The following is a 25,147-nucleotide window of genomic DNA, read 5'->3' as shown; positions in this document are numbered from 1 at the left end:
TTAAATCAGAAACAAAACATTCAGAAATCTGCAAATGTGAGATCAGTAATATACAACTTATTCATTAAATGTTTAGAAATGCTTTGAATGTCCTTCAATAGGGAGCTGGGTAAATAAAATATATATATATTATATATATATATAGAGAGAGAGAGATAATATACCAGGCAAGAAAGAATGAGGAACACTTACGTACTGTTATGCAACGAGCTCGAGGATATATTACTTTCTTCTAAAGTGCACTTTAAAAGAACACTGTGTAAAAAGAGACTGTCTCTGGAAGGGCCCTGCTATGGTTTGAATGTCCCTTTGAAACTTAACCCTCAATGTGGCAGTAATGGGAGGTGGGGCCTTTGCAAGGTGATTGGGTCATGAGGACTCTGCCCCCATGAATGGGTTAATTCATTCACTGACTAATGGGTTAACAGGTTGATGAGTTGTCATGGCATGGGATTAGGATAGGTGACTTTACAAGAAGAGGAAGAGAGACCTGAGCTAGCAGCTTGGCCTCATGGCCGTGTGACACTCTGTACCTCCCCTGGACTATGCAGGGAGCCCCCACCAGCGAGAAGACCCTCACCAGGTGTGGTCCCTCCACCTTAGACTTCTCAGCCTCCTTAGCTGTAAGAGATAAACACTTTTTAAAAATAAATTACCCATTTTCAGGCATTCTGTTATAAGCAACAGAAAGAACCAAGACAGCCCCCCAAGGAGCTGATGAGCCTGACCGTCTCCAAGCAGAGCCAGATGGCGGGGGGAGGGGGGAATTTCACTGCACACAGTTTAAACTATTTCCTATTGAACCAAGTGAATTAAGTAACCAAATTTAAACGAAGTTAAATCAATAAAATAAGTAGGCACAAACAAACAAAAGCCAGTGCCTTTTCTCCAGTGCCATCTCACTGTCACTCACTCCAAGACGAGCTGTGGCAGGTGATGTCCCCCAGCCTCCCTCGTCCCTTCCTTGTCCTTCTTGGCTTTTCCAGACACAGCTTTGGTGCTGCTCCTCAGCACCTTCATTCCTCCCCCAGCCACCTGCAGGAGATGCACCATCCCGAGTCCTTGCATAGATCCCTTGCAGCTCCCTGGCACAGCACAATGTCCATGTGATGTCTGCTGGTGACACACGTGGAAAGAAGACGACATCAGTGGGAAGGCCATGTGAAGATTTAACATTAGAAAGAGATAGAAAAAACACTTTGAAGATGTCAATACTTCCTAAATATTCTTATTCATTTAATAAAATACCAACTAAAACCCCACTCCAATCAGACTCTTTCCCCACCACTCCATGACACTGTTTCTTGATAAGGACACCAAGCACATTCCATTGCCAGAACCCACTGATTGGTCTGCAGCCTTTGACACTGTTAATGCCTCCTCTTTGAAACCATCTTCCGCCTGCTGCAGGACCCTAGGGTCCCTGCCTCTCAGGGGTTTCCTTCTTCCTCCTCCCTCCTGGGTGTCTTGGCATTCCAGGGCTCAAGACTACTCTCTCCTTCTTGCTATTTATATTCTCTTCTCGAGACTTTAAAAAGCAACAGTATATTGATGACCTCAATGTTGATCTCTTGCCTGGACCTCAACTCTGGAGCATAAGCTCACATATCCACCCATTTTCTCAATTTCTCCATTTGAGAGTCTGAAGTGTCTCACCCATAGCAAGTCCAAAACCAGACTCACGGGTCCCCCCACACACTTTTCTACCTTCCTTCTCTGTCTCTTCACCAAGGTGCAGATCAGAACCTGGGGTTACTCTTGGCTTGTCTGTCCCTCATGCGCCAGATCCAATTCATCAGAAATTCATGTCAGATCTTCCCTCAAAGTCCACTCAGAATCTGGCCACATCTCACCACCCCCGAGGCTCCGAGGCAGCCTCACCTCTCATCTGGGTTCCTGCAACAGCCCCTTACCTGCCTTCCTTTCCTTCCACACATAGCTGCAAGAGGGGTGCACTAAGACCTAAGTCCATCACGCATGACATTTGTCTGTTCAGTCTTCCAATTTTTTCCCACCTATTTTTTAATAAACGCTGAAAACTTTGCAATGGCTCACCAAGGCCCTGCAGGATCTCCCTCCCCGGCTCTGACCTCATCCCCTGCCCTTCGCACCCAGCTCCACTCCAGCCACCCGGGCCTCCCTGCAGTTCCCAGGCAATCTAGGCTCTGCCTGCTACCTGGAAGGCTCCTCCACACGTGCTGGCACACCACCCTCTTCTGGATAAACCTCTCCCTGACCATCTTATTAAAATGCATTAATTTTTGTGTCCCTTCCCTCCTTCAGATTTCTGCATAATGCCTATCCCATAATACCTGTGTTTACTGGTCACTCTCTGGCAGCCTTCACCCATTAGAATATGTGCTGGGCAGTGCTGTGACTATTGGGGATTGAATAGTACGCAGTGCTGGGCACGAAATCTCTCAAAGTGATGCATGCGCCTGTGGGGACGGAGATATTCACCGCACAGACTAAGCAGCTTCCCACTGAATTGAATGAGCTGAAGGCCATTTCCTACTCACTGTTCTCCCTAATCCCAAACAAGGTGTGGAAATGAGGCACCGGTCTCTTCTCCATAGTTCCACATCCCATGGCTGGTGTGACAGGTGATGAATCAATGAGCATGTGCAGCTGTCTTAGGTGGTGACCGGAAGAGCGCCCGGGCTGCTGCTGGCGGGAAAGGACTTGCTGGCTGCCGTGCGAATAAAACGCCCGGGAGGGCACAGTTCACGGAGCTGCTCCGGGTCAATCCAGTAGTCCTTCAAGGCGGAGGCACAACTGCTCTGCCTCGGTGGGCAGCATTTCCCAGCCAGAATCCGAGGCCCCAGGACATGGGGCGGAGACCCTGCAGGGACACAAGCAGCTGGCATTTGCCATAAGGCAAAGACTGCCTTTTCCAGAAGAAGACAGCGCCTTGCCCTGGGGCGGCCTTGCGGCCAGCGGATGATACAGCACTGCCGAGGGTTGGTTCTTAAAACTGTCAGACGCCACAGAATTTATCCTCTTAATCTAGACCCCGGGTCCCTGGGTCTCCTAAAGCCAAGTAAAAGTCCCACCCGAGTAATAACACAGCCAGCTGACCCCCCGAGGCCCGGCGTCTCTCTGAGGACCACGCGGACGGCGTCCAGAGGGCCAGGCCTGCCCCTTCACACCTCTCGGAGAGCGAGTTGAACCGCGTGGCCGGAGGGACAGGGCTGTCTCCCCTCGCGAGAGCCCAAGGTTGGCATCTCCTCAGTAGGCGCGTGAGCCCCACGCAGCCCGCGCGGGAGGGTGCGCTGCCGGCCGGGGTCAGGGCGAGGTCCGCGCGCCGAGGACCCGAGTCCCGCGCCGCAGGCAAGGCTGCGTCCCCGCAGGCTGGCCGGGCAGGCCCTGCTCAGCCTTCCAAAACCTTTTAGAGAGAAGAGGAAGGCGATCTCAGCGCTTGGCCGAGGAGGCATCTCAGGACACCACCTTTACCGTGGGCTGGGAGCGCAAGCCGGGCTGCTTGGCTCGTCGCCAAGAATGGAGGGGACACGCGCGTTCCCTGCTGCCCGCAGAAAGCGGACCCCCAGCCAGACTCCCTGGACGCTTTCGTGGTCTCTGTCCTGGGACAGGTGCTGGGCTAAAGACACTGCACGAATTCTCACTATTTGAAAAACAAACTTGAGAAACACTCCCAAATCTCAGAAAGCAAAGTGGGGGCGGGGGAAGCATCCGTCTCCCCCTGCCTCATCCTGCAGAAAGCAGGGAAAACTCACCCGACACTGCTAGGGCTAGTTCTGCTCCCAGGTCCTCAATGAAAAGAGAAAAATTTAAAAGGAGCAAAAAGAAAAAGTTCCTCAGGGAAAAAGGGAGTGAGGAAGGGGGCGGGGGAGGGGGGGCCAAACTAGTAAAAAGAACTGTTACAAACAAACGCCGACTAGCAGCTCCGCAGTGAAGGATCAAGCCACCAACTCCACCAAAGGCGAAAGAACCGCCTCAGAGCCCGGACAGCCTGGCTGCAGCAGCCCCAGGTGGAACTCTCCAGCACAGCCCACCTACATCCGGTGCAGCGCCCGAGGGCGGGAGGCCCCTAGGGTTTTCCTGGGGGTCGCCTCTGGTCTCTGCACAGCCCCCAGAGCACCAAGGCATCTTCCCCGCTGCGCCACGCACTTGGCCTCGGAGCTGCCCCGCACCTGCTCCAAGCCCAGCCTCCGTCTGGAAGCAGTCTCCCCGCCCCGCCCGCGCGAAGGGAAGCAGGATTCAAAGCGACCTTGCAGAAAAGCAGCCGGGGAGCTTTTGTGCCGAGGCTCTGGCCGCGGGAGCCCCTGCGCCGCGCGACGTGCCAGTTCACCGCGCGTCCATCTGCGGACTGAGGGCACCGGCTGCCGCGCCAGCCCGCGTTTGTTTCCCTTGCAGCTGCTACAACAAATAGCAGTTCTTTTGAAGGCAAGGAACAGTGCGGTCTCAAAGTTCGTAATTAGAAATCTCAGAGAAACATCACAGTTAAGTTGTGCCATTGGGAGGCTGAAAGGTTCTTCGTAAAATAAAATATAAAAATGACTAATTCTACGTTTGGATTGTTCATATGGCTACAAAGACTAATTAAAGGATATACCTCATGGGCTGGCCTCCACGTCGGGGTTTTATTGCTCTATCTGCATCTAGAGGGCTGCTCAGACAATGTCCAGGGAAAACTAATAATGTTCTATAAGCGACCTTAAGCTCCAAAACCACACGCACGCACTAGTTGTCGTCGAGTGCCCGCTGCGTGCTAGATGCTTTCTCCGCGTTACTCCTAGCCACGGCAGTCCTGCGTGGCAAACATTTATGACAATTTACAGAGGATTAAACTAAAGTTTTGTTTGGAGAGACTGAAAAAGAATATGTGCTCAAAGTCACATTCAGTTAATGGCAAATGGCCCTGGAGTTTTTAGGTCCCAGTTGACCGGTTCATTTGCTCACTCCACCGGCTGTCTCTCCCTCCACCTTCCCCTCCCCCAAATACAGGTGAGTGTGTGTGTGTGCGTAACATATACATTATATAAATATGTATATTTATAGAAATACATAAGGTATGTTAATATATGAATGTTTATATATTAAACATCAAATAATTTAATCTTTAAAAAGTATGTATAAAAATATATCATTTAAATGTCTAATGAGAGGTTGACTACCTTCTTGTATAACTTAAGGCATGCTGGGATATAATGGAGTAACAACCTGAAACCCCTGAGCGCCTAACAAGGGGTCTTTCTCTCTCCCCCACAAACCCCACCACCGCCCCTGTAGATGCCACCTATGTGTCCAGTCAAGGGGCTGCTCCCTGTCATCTCCTACTCTGAGGCCAGGCTGAGAAGATCACCAGCCTACCAGAGAGAGGGGAACATGACCAGGTGAGGGGTCCCCTGGCTCTGGGAGCCTCTGCCCAGAAGTGACAGATGTCTTTCCATCAGTAGATTATACGAGTCCAAGGGTGATTTCCAAGGGACCAGGAAGTACCACCCTCTTCTGGGGAGGAAAACCAGATGCTGTGAGCAAGGAGGCAGTCTAAGATTTCTCCGTTGGGCTTCAATTAGCTGGTCTCAATGAGATTGCTAAGAAGGCAAGGCAGTGTGCACCTGCCAAATGATCTTCTCAAGTGACAAACGTAAATGCCACAATGTTAGAACAACTCACTAATCTCCAGTGACACAGCAATTTCCCTAAATGCAGGCACTGAGAATGCTAACACTTGTATCACCACTAACTAGTTATGTTTGACATTTATTTTAGCAGTGGAAGAGAAAAACATCCTATTTTTTAATAGTGTTGAGAAACCCATGAAATTGATAATTAAAAAAGACTAGAAAGACTTCTACTCTTACACACACACACATACACCCCCCCCCCCACACACACACACCTGGTCAGCAGGAACTGGTGAATGACCTCCGTATCCCCAGCAACTACAGGCTTTCAATACATGAGTGCTGAGTAAATGTCATTCATTCCAATTCTGAATTTTAATAAATAGCCAACAACCCTACAAACTCCTATGTGTTTTATTTTACTAATAAACTATTATTTATTAGTCCCTTCTCACTTTATGAAACAATTCACTGGGACAAGGTGCTTACTGTGTCATCTATAAAATGGCAATGCTCCATCTGTGAGGTTCCTGGTCTAAGTTTCATGGCTTTCTTGTGGTTCAGTTCTGCAAAAGTAACAACTACAAGAATTTCTGCTGATTTTTTTTTTTTTTTTTTTTTTTTTTTTTTTGCCCTAGAAACTCTAATTTTCCATTCAGTTGCAGAAATAGAACACCAATTACTTTGGATTTCTCTACCCTGTTTAACCTACCATGCCCTCACCCCTGAAGACCCTCCAGACCTCTGACCATCTCACTTCTGGAAGCCTCCTCTCACAAGTGCTTTCTTTCTTTGTATTGTACAGGTGAAACCTTCACTCTCTGCCTCTATACTCCTTGTGAAAAACCCAAAGTGACACAACCACCTCAGTGTGTGAAGTGCCCTGAGTTCCTGCACAGAAGAATATAAGCTTGAAAATAGGTCTTTGCCCCAGGACCTTTATTACATGAGGTGAGACAAAATGACAGTAATTAAAGTAATTAAATCAGACATCACTAAAATGCTTAAAAATATCTCTTTAGTTGTGTCCTAGTAAGTACTCATTCTATCACTTATTACAGTTTACAGACAAATGAGCCAGACAAAACTTGCTGATTTGTAAGATCAGCAGTGATACGTAGCCCAGCCACCCTCCTGAACCTCCATCTCCCCGTCCTTATTTCCTCCAAAACCTCATGGTCATTCCACATGTACCATAAATTGATAGGTAGATCTTTCTTTCTCTGTTCTGCAATAGAACTGCATTTGCTCCCAGTAATTTTTAATTGGTTTTAAAAAAAGTCTGCCCATAAGAATGTCAACCATGCTAATGATTAGGCATAACCATGAGCTGTGACAAACATTTGTGCTTGTATATCACTCCATATTTGAAATATGCCTACTTGAAGAGAGGTCTATCATGATAAGCAATGCATTATGACACCTGTAGAACCTTAGTGGGTTTTCTATCAGTTTTACTCTAGTGCAGTCCCTGGAATACAAAACAAAGGTTGGTTTCCTTTCTATAGCTACATTTATTTTTGGCTGCTGATTCTTAAGGGTTTCAATTGGTTTTGGAATCCTATAAAACCTTTCCACTCTCCTTTTGTTACCTGTAAATTAACCAGTACTTTTTTTTTTTTTTTTAGACAGAGTCTCACTCTGTTGCCCAGGCTAGAGTACCATGGTGTTAGGCTAGCTCACAGAAACCTCAAACTCCTGGGCTCAAGCAATCCTACTGCCTCAGCCTCCCAAGTAGCTGGTACTACAGGCATGCACCACAATGGCTGGCTATTTTTTTCTTATATGTTTTTTTTAGCTGTCTGAATCATTTCTTTGTATTTTTAGTAGAGACACGGTCTAGGTCTTGCTCAGGCTGGTCTTGAACTCCTGACCTTGAGTGATCCTCCCGCCTCAGCCTCCCAGAGTGCTAGGATTACAGGCATGAGCCACCGCGCCCAGCCATTACTTATCTTTAAATTAAAAATTTTGCACTTTTTTCTCATCTTTATTGCTTTGAAGAATGACTAGTGGGAATTTAAATATTAAGTACACTGTCTCCTCTTTTTCTGAGTTTAAAAATCAACGTGCATTTTTAGATCTAGATTATTATTCAGTGTAGTCATGCATTGCTTAATGACAAGAATATGTTCCGAGAAATGCATTGTTAAGTGATTTTATTGTTGTGTGAACATCCGAGAGTGTACTTTCAGAAACCTAGATGGTGTAGCCTATTGCACATCTAGGCTATAAGGTATATTCTACTGCTCCTCGCTACAAACCTGTACAGCATGTTGCTGCACTAAATCCTGCAGGCAATTGTAACACAGTGGTAAATATTTATGTATCTAAACATATTTAAACATAGAAAAGGTACAGTAAAAATGCAGTGTTATAATCTTATGAAATCACCATCTTATATGCAGTCTGTTGTTGACTGAAATGTGGTGCATGTTTGCAGTTAAAGTAATAAAATATGTAGCCTTTTCAAATTGGCTTCATTCACTTAATAACATGCACCTAAGTTCCCTTCATGTCCTTCATAGCTTGATAGTTCATTTAGTTTTAGCACAGAATAATATTCCATTGTCCACATGTACCACAGTTTATTTATTCATTCATCTACAGAATGACACCTTAGTTTCTTCCAAGTTTTGGGAATTATAAATATAGCTACTATAAACATCCATATGAAAATTTATGTGGACATAAGTTTTCATTTCATTTGGGTAAATACTAAGGAGTGCAATTGTTGAATCACATGGAAAGAGTATATATTTTTATAAGAAACTGTGAAACTGTGTTTCTAAATGGCTGTTCCATTTTGCATTCCCACCAGCAATGAACGAGCATTCCTGTTGCTCCACATCCTCATCAGCATTTGGTGGTGTCAGTGCTGTGGATTTCATCCATTCTAATAGGTGTATAGTAATATCTGATTGTTGTTTTAATCTGTAATTTCTTAATAACATATGATGTTGAATATCTTTTCATATGCTTTTTTGCCATCTCTATATCTTCTTTGATGAGGTGTTTGTTTAGGACATTTGCCCACGTTTTAGTTGGGTTATTTATTTTCTTATTTAGGTTTTAACACTTCTTTGTATATTTTAAATAACAGTTCTTTATTAGATGTATCTTTTGCAAATACTTTCTTCTGTGGCTTGTCTTCACACTCCCTTGACATTGTCCTGAGAGAAGTTTATAATTTTAATAAAATCCAGCTTATCTATTATTTCTTTCATTTTTTTAAGTTTTGTATCTAAAAAGTCATTGTTATATCCAAGGTCATCTAGGTTTTCTCCTAGGAGTTTTATAGTTTTGCATTTTACATTTAGATCTGTGATCCACTTTGAGTTAATTTTTGTGAAGTGTATCTACATTTATTTTTTGCATGTGGATATTCAGTTGTTCCAGCAACAATTGTTCTAAAGTGTATATTTGCTCCATTGTATTGCTTTTTCTCTTTTGTCAAAGATCAGTTGATCTATTTATCTATCTATCTATCTATCTATCTATATATATTTATGTGGGTTGATTTCTGGGCTCTGTCTGTTCCATTGATATATTTGTCTCTTCTTTCACCAATATCACACTGTCTTGATTACTGTATTTTTATACGTCTTAAATTCAGGTAGTGTCACTCCTCCAATTTTGTTCTTTTCTTTCAAGATTGTGTTGGTTATTCTGGGTCTTTGGTTTGGCTGTATAAATTTTAGAATCAGTTTATCAATGTTCCCAAAATAACTGGATGGGATTTTGATTGGGATTGTGTTTCATCTATAGATAAAGTTGGGTAGAACTGACATCTTGACAATATTGACTCTTCCTAATCATAAACATGAAATATCATTCTATTTATTTAGTTCTTTTGTATCATTCACCAGAGTTTTATAGTTTCTCTCATATAGATCTTACATATATTTTCTTATATTCATACCTAAGTACTTGATTTGGGGAATACTAATGTAAATGGCATTTTCCACTAGTTCCTTGCCAGTGTATAGGAAAGTGATTGCCTGTTGTATATTAACCAAGTATCCTGCAATGTTGCTATAATTGCTTATTAGTTCCAGGAGCTTTTTTGTTGATTCTTTCTTTTAGATTTTCTCACAGATAATTGTGTCATCTGTGAACAAAGACAATTTTATTTCTTCCTTTTCAATCAGTATACACTTTATTTTTCTTGTGTTATTGCATTAGCTAGGACTTGTAATACAATGTTGAAAAGCATTTGTAAAAGGGAACATCCTTGTCTTGTTCCTGATCTTAATGGGAATGCTTTTTTGAGTTTTGTACCATTTAACGTTATGTTATTAATAGCTGAACATTTTTATAGATGTTCTTTATTAAGTTGAGAAAAATCCCCTCTATTCCTAGTTTGGTGAGAATTTTTTTTTTTTCATAACACATTCTGAAGTTTATTTTATCTTGTTTTTATTATTGATTTGTGGGGTACATGTGCCGATTTGTTACATGGATATATTGCATAGTGTTGAGGTCTAGGCTCTTATTGTAACCCTTACTCAATTCGTATATGTAGTACCAGTTAGGTAATTTTTCATCCCACTCCACTCTCCCACCCTTCCAAGTCTCCAATGTCTACTATTCCACTCTCTATGTCCATGCATACACATTATTTAGCTCCTCCTTATAAGTGAGAACATGCAGTATTTGGCTTTCTGCTTCTGAGTTATTTCACTTAAGATAATGGCCTCAAGTTCCATCCATGTTGCTGCAAAAGACATGATTTCATTTTTTTATGGCTGAGTGGTATATATATACACACATCACATTTTCTTTATACAATCATTAATTGATAGACACTTCAGTTGATTCTATATCTTTGCTATTGTGAATAGTGCTATGACAAACATACTAGCGTAGGTACCTTTGATATAATGATTTCTTTTCCTTTGGATAGATACCCAGTAGCAGAATAGCTAGATCTATTTTTAGTTCTTCGAGAAATTGCCACACTGTTTTTAATAGAGGTTGCACTAATTTACATTCCCACCGGCAGTGTGTAAGTGTTTCCATTTCTCCTCATCTTTGCCAACATCTATTATTTTTTAACTTTTAATAATGGCTACTCTGGCTGAAGTAATGTGGTTGGTATCTCACTGTGGTTTTAATTTGCATTTCTCTGATGATTAGTGATGTTTTTTTTATGTTTTTTGGACATTTGTATGTCTCTTTTTTGAAAAATGTTCATGTGTTTTGCATATTTTTTAATGGAGTTATTTGTTTTTTCCTTGCTCATTTGTTTGAGTTCCTTGTAGATCTGTATATTAGTTTTGTCTTGGATGAATAGCTTTTGAATATTTTCTCCCATTCTGTAGGTTGTCTGTTTACTCTGTTGATTATTTCTTTTGCTGTGCAGAAGCTTTTTAGTTTAATTATTTATTTATTTTTTGTTGTTGCATTTGCTTCAGGGTCTTAGTCATAAATTCCTTGCCTAGGCAAATGTCCAATAAAGTTTTCCTTGCTGGGAATTTTTATCATGAATGGGTACAGGATTTTTTTAAATGCTTTTTCCACATCTATTGACATGGTCATGTAATTTTTCTTTAGCTTGTGTATATTATGGACTACATTAATTAACTTTCAAATATTGAACCAATCTTGCATATCTGGATTAAATACCAGTTGTTCATTGTGTATATTTTTAAATATTTTGTTTCATTTGATTTGGTAATATTTTTTGAGGATTTTTGCATCATGTTCATGAGAGATATTGATCTATAGTTTTCTTTTCCTGTAATGTCTTTGTCTGGTTTTGGCATTAAAATAAGCTGGCTTCATTGAATGAATTGTGGAGTTTTCTCTCTGCTTCTAGTTTCTGGAAGAGATTGTAGAGAATTGGTATAATTTTTTTCTTAAATGTTTGGTTTATCTGGGCCCAGTGCTTTCTGTTCTGGAAGGTTATTAATTATTGAGTAAATTTCTTTAATAGGCCTAATCAAACTGTCTATTTCTTTTGCATAACTTTTGGTAGAGCGTATGTTTCAAGGAATTGGTTTATGTCATCTAGGTTATCAAAGTTGTGGGTATAAAATTTGTGGGAATTTGTTCTTCTGTTTCTAGTTTCCTGGATGATTGATTTTGAATCTTTTTTCTTTTCTAATGTATGCATTCAGTGCTATAAATTTCCCTCTAAGTTCTGTTTTCACTGCATCCCAGTCTTTTAAGACATCGTATTTTCATTTTCATTTAGTTCAAAATACTTTTAAATTGTCCTGAGATTTCTTCTTTGACCCATGTGTTATTTACAAATATATTGTTTAATCTCTAAGTATTTAGAGATTTTACAGCTGTCTTTCTGTTATTGATTTCTGGTTTAATTCCATTACGGTCTGACAGCAAACATTGTATGATTTTGATTCTTTTAAATTCGCTAAGCTGGGTTTTATAATGTGGTATATTTTGATAAATGTTTCATGTGAGCTTGAGAGAAATGTTGGATGAAGTAGTCTATAGATGTCAGCTTTATTCAGTTAATTGATGGTGCTATTAAGTTCAACTATTTTGAATTCCTTTCTGAGTTTCTGCTTGCTAGATCTGTCCATTTCTGACAGAAGTGTGTTAGTCTCCACCTATAACAGAGATTCATCAATTTCTCCTTGCAGTTCTGTCAGTTTTTGCCTCATGTATTTTGATACTTTTTTAATAGGCACATACATGTTAGAGATTTTTATGTTTTCTTGGCATATTGGCCCCTTTATCATTAGGTAATGTTATTCTTTGTCCCTGATACATTTCCTTGCTCTGAAGTCTACTCTTTCTAAAGTTAAAATGGATAATCCTGATTGCTTTTGATTAGTGTTATCATGGTATATCCTTCTTCATCCCTTTACTTTTAATCTACATGTGTCTTTATGTAAAAAGTGGGTTTCTTGTAAACAACATATTGGGTCTTGTTTTTTATCTAACACTCTCTGTCTTTTAACTGATATATGCCTTAATCTGTTTTGGCTTCTATAACAAAATACCAAGATATGGGTGACTTATAAACAACAGAAATTTATCTCTCACAGTCTGGAGGCTGAGAACTCTAAGATCATAGTATTGGCAGCTTTAGTATCTGGTGAGGGCCTGCCTCCTCACAGATGGCCACAATCTCACAGTAATCTCACAGGACAGAAGGAACAGGGCAGCTCTTTGCAGTCTCTTTTATAAGGGCACGAATCCCATTCATGAGGGCTTCACATTCACGACATAATCACCTCCCAAAGACATTACCTCCTAATAGCATCACCTTGGGAGTTAAGATTTCAACACATAAATTTTGGGGGGACACAAACATTCAGCCCATTGCAGTGTATTTAGACCACTGATATTTAAGGTAATTATTGATATAGTTGAATTAATATTATATCTACCATATTTATTACTGTTTTCTATTTGTTGCCCTTGCTTGTTTCTATTTTTGTCTTCCACACTTTCTCGTCTACGTGGGTTTAATTTAGCATTTTCATTGATTCCATTTTCTCCTCTTTCTTAGCATATCAGTTATACTTCTTTTTTTACTTTTGTTTTATCAGTTGCCCTAGATTTTGAAATATACATTTACAACTAATCTAAAAACACTTTCAAATATGACTATACTGCTACAACTTATCTAAAAACACTTTCAAAAATGAGCTATACTGCTTCTCAGATAGGGCAAGTATTTTAATAACAAAATATTTCTAATTTTCTTCCTGTCCCTTGTATCATTGTGATCATTCATTTCACTAACACATAAGCATATCTAAATATATATATAACTGAAAACAGTATTGCTATTATTTTGAACAAACTCTTAACTATTAGATCAATTAATAAGAAAAATTTTTTCTTATTTTAAATTCACTTATTGATTCTCTGATGCTGTTCCTTTCTTAATTTAGTCTCACCTATATCATTTTCCTTATCTCTGAAGAACTATTAAAAACATTTGTTGCAAGGCGGGTCTACTGGCAACAAATCTGTTCAATTTTTGTCTGAGAAATTATTTATTTCTACTTATTTCTCCTTCACTTTTGAAGGATAATTTTTCAGGGTACAGAATTCTAGGTTGGTAGGGTTTTTTGTTTCAACACTAAATATATCGGCCGGGCGCGGTGGCTCACACCTGTAATCCTAGCAACAGCTAAAAATATATATAGAAAAAATTAGCTGGGCATGGTGGCACATGCCTGTAGTCCCAGCTACTCGGGAGGCTGAGACAGGAGGATCGCTTGAGCTCAGGAGTTTGAGGTTGCTGTGAGCTAGGCTGACGCCACGGCACTCACTCTAGCCTGGGCAACAGAGTGAGACTCTGTCTCAAAAAAAAAAAAAAAAAAAAAAAACAAACACTAAATATATCACTCCATTCTCTTTTTGTTTGCTCAGTTGGGTGAAATTCTTATCTTCTCTCCAGGTTACTTCTTTTCCCTTTAACTGCATTCAAGAATTTTTCCTTCATCTTTGATTTTATAAAATTTAAATATGAAATGTTTAGGTATAGTTTTGTGGGTTTTGTTGTTTTGTTTTTTCACTTATCCTGCTTAGTGTTCTCTGAGCTCATTAATCTGTGCTTTTGTATCTGACATTAATTTGGGGAATTTTCAGTATTATTGCTTCTGCTCCTTTCTCTCTTTTTTCTCCTTATGATATTACCATTATATATAGTTATCTCACAGCTCAGAGTTCTTGAATATTGTGTTCTGTTTTTGTTTTTTTGGTTTTGGTTTTGTGTGTGGGGGCAGTTTGTCTTTTGTTTCTTTGCTTTTCAGTTTTGGCAGTTTCTATTCAGGTATCTTCAATTTCAGAGATTCCTTCCTCAGGCTTGTTCATCCAGGCTATTAACAAGCACCTCAAAAACATTCTTCATTCCTGTTACAGTGTTTTTGATTTCTAGCTTTCTAAAAGTCTTTCTTAGAATTTCCATCTTTCTCCTCACATTGTCTATTTGATCTTGCATCCAGTCTACTTTTTCCAGTAAAACCCTTAACATTTTTATTTATTTATTTTTTTATTTTATTTTTTTTTTTTTTTGAGACAGAGTCTCACTCTGTTGCCCGGGCTAGAGTGAGTGCCGTGGCGTCAGCCTAGCTCACAGCAACCTCAAACTCCTGGGCTTAAGCAATCCTTCTGCCTCAGCCTCCTGAGTAGCTGGGACTACAGGCATGCGCCACCATGCCCGGCTAATTTTTTGTATATATATATTTTAGTTGTCCATATAATTTCTTTCTATTTTTAGTAGAGACGGGGTCTCACTCTTGCTCAGGCTGGTCTCGAACTTCTGACCTCGAGCGATCCACCCGCCTCGGCCTCCCAGAGTGCTAGGATTACAGGCGTGAGCCACCGCGCCCGGCCTAGAACCCTTAACATTTTAATTATAGTTTTGTTATATTCCTGGTCTGATAATATCTTTGCCCATTTTTGTTGTTATAATAGAATACCACAGACTGGGTAATTTACATTAAAAAATAAGTTTATTTAGCACATAGCTCTGGAGGCTGGGAATTCCAACAGCATGGTACAGGCATCTGGTGGGGGTCTTGTTGCTTTATCATAACACGGTGGAGAGTATCACATGGTGAGAGCGCAAGAGAAAGGGAGCTTACTTTTATAACAAACCCACTCCTGTGATAGCCACATTAAACCATTCACGAAGACAGAGGGATTAAGTTTCCAACACATGGACTTTTGGGGGACACATTCAAACCATAGCAGATAATTTTAACATTCTTACCATATCTGACTCTGGCTCTGATACTCGTTCACTGTCTTTAGACTACATCTTTTGTCTTTTACTATGCCTTGTAACTTTCTGTTGAGAGGTGGACATGATGTACCAGGTGAGAGGAACTACGGAACTAGATCTTCAGTAATGCAGTAAGTCATGGGGAGGGAGACACTGCGTAGTCCTATGACAGGTCACCATCTTTTAGTGAGCTTGGACCGGTGGACTTCACGAGTGCTTCTCAGGTCCCTCTCCCTGACCTTGATGGCGCAGGACAGCTGGAGGGGAGGGAGTTGCGTATTTCCCTTGTTCCAAGTAGGTAGGTGCTGATGAAACCCCAGCAGGTTAGGCCTCTGATAAACTAGTTTCTCCTTAGGGCAGACCTTGTTAAGAATAGAAGGCTCTGACCTATTTCAAAATAGTTTCTTTTTCCCTCCCGCTGCCAGAAGCGTGTTGAGATTTTTTTCCAGTATCCACTGTGAGGACCTGGCAGAGCTCCTGAGGGTGAGACTGACAAAAGCATGCGGTTCCCTCAGAGCTGCCAGCCCCCAGCCTGCAGCGATCACTGGGCCACAGTACAGGCTTCCTACGCGCACTGGCTCCCTGGGAGGTTTCTGCTCCTGTAAGCCGTGCTTCTCTGTCTTTGCCCATCTGCCTCTCTGATTTACAGGGCAGTGGTTTGCTCTGTGAACTCACCTCTCTAACAGACTCAAGAAGAGTTGTTGATTTTTCAGTTTGTTCAGCCTTTAACTTGTCGCTGGAATGGAGTGCCAATCTTGCTTTCTAAAGCGACAGGTAACTCTCAACTCTATAGATAATGAAGCATAGTAATGACAAAGGGGAAACTGTTTCAGCAGTTTTTTGTCAACATATTATCCCTGAAAAAGAAGCTGCTTCTTTGTACTCTGCAAAAGATGGGTCTCAACTCAGAGTCAAACACAAATGACTTAATTCAAATGGAAGGAATAAATGGTTTCCAAAACCATGGAAACCTGCCCCAGGAGTGCCCCTGAACCTTCACAGTGGCCACGCTAAGGTCAGTGACCTTACCTTACAGAAATAGGTGATGCATGCTCACAGTACAAAATTCCAAAGGTATAAAAGGACAAACAACTGAAAAATAAGTCTCCCTCCAGCCCCTGACCCCCAGCCACCTAGTTCTCCTCCCTGAGGCAAGGGTGTTACCTGATTCTTGTGCCTCCTTAAAATATATCCTTGGAAGAGATGCTAAGTGAACATACGTTTCAATTGAAACCTAGTTTAGAAGTCATGTTCTTATCAAATTTTAGGATTGGAAGGGATCTATTTCAGCCTTTAATTCATGACCTCCATTACTACTTACTGCTCCTGCATAGAAATCTTTCTAAAGATGAAGACATCTTTTCCACTGTGAAATAGCTCGTTCCACTTTTAGATAGCTCCAGTAGTTTACAAAAGATATTTTTTGAAATTCTAAAATCTGCCACTCTGGTTTTTCCTCATCAATCTTTGCTTTGACCTCTAAGGCCAGAGAAAACAGGTGGTCAAATGTCTCTCAACTAAAATGGAACTTAGAATATTTGAAGCCCTCATATCTTCCCCCTGCCAAATAACCTGTTTCCCCTACCCTTCCACAGAATGTGTGGTTTTGGGGAATTCAGAGCTATGTTCCTTCTACAAAAGACTAAACTCTTATTCAATATACTCAGAAACTTCTTCTAAGAGGATAACCACTCATCGGAGAAAAAAAAAGTTTCTCATTTATAGCTGACAAAGGGAATGAACAGTCTGTATCATGAAAATTGATAGACAGGAGATTTGTTATGGGAAATACTTGAGTCTTAGTATATACTTGTTAATATGGGATGCAAGGAGGTTTTACCTGAATATTTTTGGCCAAGCAGAAATTTTGTTATTACTTGCTCTAACAAATTTCCAAGATATTATGAAATAGAATTTGGGTTCCTGATGTGACCCTTTTTTTTTTTTTTTAGACAGAGTCTTGCTTTGTTGCCCGGGCTAGAGTGAGTGCCGTGGTGTCAGCCTAGCTCACAGCAACCTCAAACTCCTGGGCTCAAGCGATCCTTCTGCCTCAGCCTCCCGAGTAGCTGGGACTACAGGCATGCGCCACCATGCCCAGCTAATTTTTTCTATATATATTTTAGTTGGCCAGATAATTTCTTTCTATTTTTTTTTAATAGAGATGGGGTCTCACTCTTGCTCAGGCTGGTCTCGAACTCCTGACCTCAAGCGATCCACCTGCCTCGGCCTCCCAGAGTGCTAGGATTACAGGCATGAGCCACCGCGCCTGGCCTGATGTCACCCTTTATCTCAGATTTAGAAGAGTTGTAGTATGAGAGAAATAAAAATATGACCCTGACTTGGGTTCAAAGCTGGCCTCTCATACTAGCCAGTGTGCTTTGAGACTTTGGCACGGTATTTAACCTCTCCAAGCCACAGCATCACATTGCTATAAAAGGCAGACAAAGGTATTAGCTAGCTCACAGGTTGTTGGATAAGCTAACGTCAGAGCAGTACTTAGCACAGAGCCTGGGCTGCTGTTGTCATTCCCGTGGTGGCGGTGGTGGTACAGGGCACCCAGCCTCTACCTGAGATGTGGCCTGGGGTCACTCTGTAGAGATTGCACTGGAGCACCTCCTATGCTGGGCTGATCTGTGCAAGATTCCTCAGTGCTCTTAGGAGGAATTCATGTCTGCCAGGTCAGTCATATAGTTTTTTATTGAACAAATAATATAGTTATCAGCACACTTCAGGTATCTGCCCAAAACTACAACATCTACTTGAATGCCAGCTTCTATATAAAAAGCTCAGAGAAGAAACCTTACAGGTGTCCCATTAGGATGCTCAGCAAGCCTATTCCTCTCCATTTGCTAGAATCCATCCCAGCACTGGGCTGTGTGTGTCTGAAAAGAGTCCCATTGCCTCCTCTAGTAACTGTTTTTGCAAAGCGCTGTTTCTTAAGCTGCCACCAGATCACTGAAGAATGTTCTAACAACAGCGCCCTGGAGGCCACTGCTTCATAGCACCAAAGTGAGAACTCTGATGTCCTCACGCATGGCCTTCTTTTTGGGGACTCACAAGAGAAATTCCTACGCAGTCTTAAAAGTAGCTTAAATTGATTTGTGCTGTGACTTATGCCACTGATCCTATTTCCTTGACTGAAAATATAGTTTAGAGCCAAATTTGTGGTCCTTGTTTGGTAAATGCACAGGACTTCACTGTATTCAAATCTTTTAGAAGACTCACTCCTATCTTCATTTTATGTTCCACTCTTGTGTTTCCCGTTTGCCTTTCTCTAATTTCTGCTTTCTGCATTTGTATTTCTTTACAAATTGCTTTAAGTCCCTGTGTGGATTGTGTGGAGGGAACCAAACACATGGCCTGCTTTCTTCATCAGGGGCTAAATTAAGCATCAGTGGTTGCCGCGATTTGTTAAAACAAAGGAACAAATTATTTACTCAAATTCACAGGAAAAGCTACCCTGCACATGCCCTGGTAAAACCCGCCATTCAGGCTGCAGCGCCACAAGCACCTGGCTGCAGGGGGAGGGAAAATGCGCACTCCCCCCAGCCCAGACGGGAAAGGCCGGTCTTTAGCTCCACTTAGTTAGGCTTGTGATTCCTGCTACAGAGGGAGATCAGCGTTGAGCCAGGCCCAAAGGTGTGACCTAGTGAACTTTGTGAGCAGAGGAGGGGATCTTTGTCAAAGCGGCCACAGGACATTTCTACTGGAGGAGAAGAAACAGTGGGACAGGAAGGAATTTAGCTGGTTTTTGCAGCCCAAAGAAGCTTAGTTTCTTTTGGCCAAATCCTTCCTGAATTTCCCTGGCATTTTTCTCCTGCTTGAGTTACCCGGGCAGTGGGACACTTAGCCTCTCTAAAAGTGTCTCTACTGTTGTTTGTGTCAAGCCTTTATTCCAAGCGCTTCACTTTTGCAAAGTAATTTACCTCACACATTTGCTTTCAAAGTACCCGGGCTGGTTGCAACAAACAAACTGTCTCTTTGCCAGGAGTTGGGTGCCCTCATTCCAGGCGACTTCGAGAGTGCTTGACAGGGTCTGAAGGACCCTCAGACTGGAGAGCGCACCCCAGACGCCTGGCACCCCTGCCCCGCGGGCACGGCGAGGACCGCAAGGGCTGCCAGGCCAGCCTCTGACCCTCACTAGGATCCTGGGTTGCTGCCGGGGGAGTTGGGGACCAGAATAAAGGGGCAGTTTCCTCAACAGTGTCATTATCCGACGTTGGCTCTGGGGCTCAGCCAGTTTGTCCAGAGCTGTACAAGTTTGCTCCGTAAAACAGAAGGAGGGATGCGGAAGGGGACCCTGCCGTAGATTTGGCTCGACGTAGGACCACCGAGACAGCTCTGCAAGTCCTTGGGGACCAAGGCCTGAACAGCGGTGCAGGGAACGCCCTACTCGGAAATTGGCTCCTGAGGTCACAGGCTCCCCTCCCACACGCCGCCCCTCCCCCTGGCCGCTTGGGCCGCGGGGGTCCACAGCCGTCCACCACCTCCGGGTTGCGCCTGCCTTCGGTGCTCGCGGCTGGTTCTTCCTCCCTCCTCCTCGCATTCTCCTCCTCCTCTGCTGCTCCCGAGCCCTCCTCCTCTGCCTGGTCCCTCCTCCTCCCGCCCAGCCTCCCCACGCCCGGCCGGCGCGAGCGAGACGTCTGGGCTGCCCCAGCGCAGCGCGGCAGCAGCAGCCTCCGCCCCCGGCCCGGTGTGCGCGCCCGCGGCAGGGCGGCCCGAGTCCCGAGCCCCGAGCGAGCCCCGGCGGCCGCCGCCTCCCAGACCGGAGGACAGGCCACCTCGGCGGCGTCCGCCCGAGTCTTCGCTTGGCCGCGCCGCCGCAGCCACCGCGCGCGGCCGCCTGACTCCGTCCAGGATTAACTGGGGCGAGCCCGAGCGAGCTCCTGGGGCAGCGATGCGACCCTCCGGGACGGCAGGAGCCGCGCTCCTGGTCCTGCTGGCTGCGCTCGTCCAGGCCAGTCGGGCGCTGGAGGAAAAGAAAGGTAAGGGCGTGCCCGCCGCTCGCCCCGCGCCGCCCGGCCGCGCACCGGCGCACCGGCTCGTCGTCTCGTCGTCCCGCGCCTCCGCCCTCCTTTCCTGTTTCCTTGAGGATCGGCGGCGCTTCTGGCCGGGGCCGTGGGAGGAACTGGACGTTTCGTTTCTGGGCTGGGCGAGTCAGCGGCGGCTCGAGGAAGGGAGACGCAGGGCAGCCGGGCTGCGGGCGGGGTGTGGGGACGGCGCCAGGAGCTCCGGCCCCCCGGCTGCTCCTAACTTTCTTTCCTCACTTTCCTGCCCTCCTGCACCCGGTCGGCGTCCGTGGGTGAAAACTCGGTCCGGGCGGGGGCCGGGCGGCTCGCCCTCCGGCATGTGCGCCCCAACTGTCCGCCCGAAGGGCGAGGCCGGGCCGGGGGGCGCGCACCCAAGGCGGGGGCGCGTCCCAGCCGCCGAGGCCGAGTGGTTTAGGGAGGCTGAGAAGGGACCCGCGGAAATCCATCCGCCCCTCGGACCTCTCGGGACAGGCGGTTTCCTGGGCGGACCCTCCTCCCCTGCTCCCCCGCCCGGTGTCACACTTTACCCCACACTCTGGCCAGCCTGGGTCCCAGCCCCGCTTGCAGGTCCCTGCAAGCCCTCTTCCAGGGTGTGGAGTCGCAGCCTTGACCTGGGAGGCTGGGAGAACTCGTCTTTGTCACTAACTACCTGCGGCTACCGGGAAGGGGTGGCGACGGCGGTGCTCAGTTTCCTAGTTGGCAAGAGCGGGGTGGGGTCCGACCGGTCCCTGGGGCGCAGACCCCCGCCGCTCGGCCTGCGCGCAGTCGTCCAGGTGTGCCCGCCCGGGGCCGCGGCTCCCTGCCAGGCCAGAGCTTCCTCCCCCGCAGCGCCCGCGCGGAGGGCGGGGGTTTCCTTAGGTGACTGCCTCCCGGGGACTCCCGAGGTTTAACCCCCACTTGCAGCCCTTCCATTGCATCTCGGCTTTGGGGTGGAGCTGGACCTAGCTGTCGCCGGCCACCGCGGTGGGACAGCTGTGTTCTTGTGCCGAACTCCCCTGGAGCAGAACTCATCCCGTCCGTCGCCACGGTTTCTCAAAATGGGGCTCCTGGAAAAGTTTTCTCCTCGAAATCCCGAGATTGAGATTGTCTCTTTTGGATGTTTCTTTTTGCTTTTTGAAGAATTTGACATTGGGCCAACCAAACTATTAAACTTAAAAAAAAAAAAAAAACCGGATTGGTGTCCGTGGTTCACGTGTGCCAAATGTCCAGACGGAACATGAGCGAGCCTGGCTTCGTGACTACCGCCCATAAACCCACTTGGCACGAGAGACATGCCTCAGAAGGTTTAATTGCACAATTTCAAAATCAAGCGGCCCAGACTCCAAGAGTCAGGTCCGTACTCGCCGTTGATGTCACTGGGTGGGAAGCCGGGCTTTGGTGCTGAGCGGGGCCTTTGGTGGGGGGGAGGCATAGAACAAGGGTTTCCAAACTTTGCTGCCGGTTGCAATCCCCTGGGATTTTAAATAATCAAAATTATTTGTCTGGCTGCCCCCCCCAACCCCCCACCCCCACATTCTGATTTAGTTGGTAGGGGTAAGAGCAGGGCATTGGAACTTTTAAAAGCTCTTCAGGTGACTCTGTTGGGCAGTCAGGTTTGGGAATTGCTGGCGCACAGGAAAGATTGGTAGGGTCTCCGCGAAAGATTACGTGCCGATGTAAGGAGCTCTTCTGGAACATCTGGAGTTTTAACAACCTTGCAAAATACAGGAAAGAGGGAAAAGGCAGGGTGTGAGTTCAGTAATGAAAGATTACTCTTTTCACTAAGGAGCTGGTGGGAAGCTCCTCTCCTCCACTGCCTGCAGGGCCCCCCTCCTGCCTGGGGTGCCCAGGAGAGGGTGGCCTGCCTGGGCCGTAGCAGCAGGGTCCTCCCGGTCATGTGCCATCTCTGTCTCTGCTGGAGAGACTCCTCTCCTTATTTTAAATTAAACACTCAGAGTGCCTCCAAAGCATCACTTTTCCCACCCCAGAAATGTTCCCAGCCTTTGATGTTGCTGCTTTGAACACCACTATTAGTGGTTGGAGATTTGTTGCTGAGAAAAGTATAAATACCACTTAATTTGCCTGTGTATCCCATATTCACTCAAAAAAGAATGTTTCTGAATAAAATAGAGTAGGCGAACAAATACTATTCTGTTAAAGTAACATAAAAAGACTAAATTTTAAGTGGCAAATTATTAATATGAGGAGATGAAGTCTTTCTACAATCAAATTCAATGCTTTGTTCAAGAAGATTTATTCATGTTAGTGAGGGTTTTGTTTGGTTCTAGGTTATGGTAACTTGGTTACTTAACTGTACTTAGAGTTAAGTACTGTCAAACACTGTTTTAAATGTCCTTTTTATCCTCACATCATGTGAGGTGGGTACTCTCAGTATATATCGGGAAACTGAGATACAGAGAAGTAAAGTGACTCCCCCACAGCTAGTAAGAGGCAGAACCAGAACTCAGACTCAGGCCTTTGATTCCAGATCCCTCCCTCAACCTCCTAACTCCACTGCCTTGAGTTCTGGTAGCTGGAGAGCCAGGTCAGGTGTATCTGCCTGTCTAACAGCAGATGCTGGAAGCGGAAAGGACCCAGGGCATGGCTGGTTAAGATGGGCGCCTGTCTGAAGCTTGAAACAGATGCCTGCCGTTCGGTGGCCGGCCCTCGGCTCAGGGTTCCTCCGTCCTCACTCTGGTTGCCAAGTCAGGGGGTGTGGAGATGGCGTGAGGGAAGTGCTCTTGAAAGTGGAGAGAGAGGTGCTGCTCTGGAATAGATCCTAGGTGTTACTCCAAGAGTGTGGTTATTCTGAACCTAGTGAGCTTTGTAGAAATGAGCCTGCCGCGGCCCCACCTCTGAAGACATTCCTATTCAGTAGGTCTGAGCTGTATTAAAGAGAAACAAAAGTGGGGATTTTAATGGTATCCAAAGTGAAGAACCATCACCTAAGGAGGTCAGATCTAGAAAGCCCAGGCCTGGGCTGGCAGCCGGGGGGCCTTTCTTCCCATTCCAGTCCTGGGGGGCAGGGGGATAAGTCGCTTGGAAGCTCCAGGCTTCTGAGTCCTCATGTCTGAATTCAGTGACTATTTACTGGGTGCATAGAATGTGCCAGACACTAAGTTAAAAGGGGGATATAGTGTTAATGGTTTCTACTATTGCCTCCAGAAATGTAATTCTTTAAGCCACTAATTAAATATTATTAAGTTGCTTTTCAAATCTGAAAAGACCAATGTGGTCTGTCGTGGTGTGTACCCACGCTGCCGTAACACAGACTAGCACAAACGGGCGATAGCTCCGGTAGGCTTTTAACAGTCGTTTCTGGCTTCGTGTATTTAGTTTCATAATTCATAATTTTTCAAACACCTATTCTGAATTTGAAGAAGCCAGTCGCCACAATCCATTGTACTGCGTAATTACACCTGGTCATGTTCAAAGCATCAACATGTTTTGAACTGTTTTTAGAGGTAGTGTCAGTAAAGATGAAGGATTCTGTTTGAAAAGAAAATATTTGTTTTTTCTTTGATCTAAGCTCCAGGACTAGCAGCTAATGTCTGAAACTTTTTTGACAGGAGTGACAAATCAACTCTAATGTTAAAGACAATTGATTTTTATGACTATTTAAGGGCAGGTGGCCTGTGCTGTTGCCCACATCCTGAAATAGGGCCGGCATCAGAATGGTGAGAACAGCAGCCTGTTGAAGGACCCTCCTGCAAAATAATGCGGCCCGTGCAACGTGACTTGCTGTGCAAGGTGTATCTGGGTGTGCGTGTGCTTTAATTCTGACTCAGTTAAGTACAGTAGTAATGGGCTTATTTATGATTAGGTTTTACCAATAGGGGCATGTTTTGAGAAAAGTTCAAAGTTTTAGAATATGGCTCATCCATACATTGTTTCCCTGTAAATACAATTTAAAAAACTAGATTCTGTTCCTTGGATCCATTCCATTTTGTTTTCTTCTGTCGCTTATGGACATCTGAAATTATGGTAAGAAACATGTTTAGTCTCAGTGAAGTATCACTGGTTTATTCTTAAACCACCAACATGTATAAATCTTAATTTGTTCGTGAAGACCATCCCCATTTGACATGACAGTGTTTCCCCACACTTTGTTTTTAATTTTCTTCTTAAAAGCTTGAATTTTCCAAGAAAACTCCAGCAGTTGGCTCTTTGGATAGCATCTCAGGATCGTCTGCTGCTGGGCCTGTGGGCACTGGCTGTTAGTTTGATTTGGGGCAAGAATCCAGGCTTTGAGACTTATTCAAATAACTGGTTTGTCTGTAATTTTCACTTTTTCAGAGTTGTTTAGTAAAGCTTCCTTCCTACACATTTAGATAGATACACTCAATCCAATTGTCTAGAAAGTTGCCTGAGCCAGCTGGAGGTGGGAGGGATAGTTGAGGCCAGTGAGAAGTGGGGGTGTGTTTGCTAAGCCCCTGGAAAGTTAAGTGCTGGATTTGACATTGTAATCCCCAAAGGCACTGGAGTACAGTATCGGATGCCTGGCTGCATTGACTGAGCATCTGTGAATTGCATATGCTCGGAATAAATTTCACTCCCACCAGTTTCAGCAGCTTGCTTTAGAAGGCAGTAAGCGAAGGGTAACATGGGTGGATAGGGTTTCCCTCTCTACTCCAAGTTATGTTCCATTCTTGGGGGTTCTCAGGGAGAGACCCAGAGAGTCCAAGTGTCCTTTCTGACTATATCTGGAACTTCTTACTGAAAACAAGCCTGAATTCCAAATCAGGGGGCCAATGGTTAGATGAGAATGTCTTGTGCACAGCTCTAAATGTACCTGCAATTACACCATTACTAGTGGGCCAGCACACATGGCCCTGATT

General features: G+C 44.4%; 1 protein-coding gene across 4 annotated transcripts in view; it reads left to right on the top strand.

Moving 5' to 3' along the window:
• Nucleotides 1-19,911: 19,911 nt before the first annotated feature.
• EGFR (epidermal growth factor receptor) overlaps nucleotides 19,912-25,147 on the top strand; it is a 187,203-nt gene continuing 181,967 nt past the window's right edge. For all 4 annotated transcript variants that reach the window (XM_069461923.1, XM_069461922.1, XM_069461921.1 and 1 more), the window contains exon 1: nucleotides 19,912-20,285. In XM_069461923.1, coding sequence (XP_069318024.1) covers nucleotides 20,198-20,285 — 88 coding nt within the window. In that variant the 5' untranslated portion in view covers nucleotides 19,912-20,197. The remainder of the gene's footprint in view (nucleotides 20,286-25,147) is intronic.

Source organism: Eulemur rufifrons, chromosome 29, assembly GCF_041146395.1.
Source record: "Eulemur rufifrons isolate Redbay chromosome 29, OSU_ERuf_1, whole genome shotgun sequence".
In the NCBI taxonomy this organism is placed as follows: domain Eukaryota; kingdom Metazoa; phylum Chordata; class Mammalia; order Primates; family Lemuridae; genus Eulemur; species Eulemur rufifrons.
Note: the sequence above shows the minus strand (reverse complement) of the source record. Positions and strands in the feature narration are given on the sequence as shown.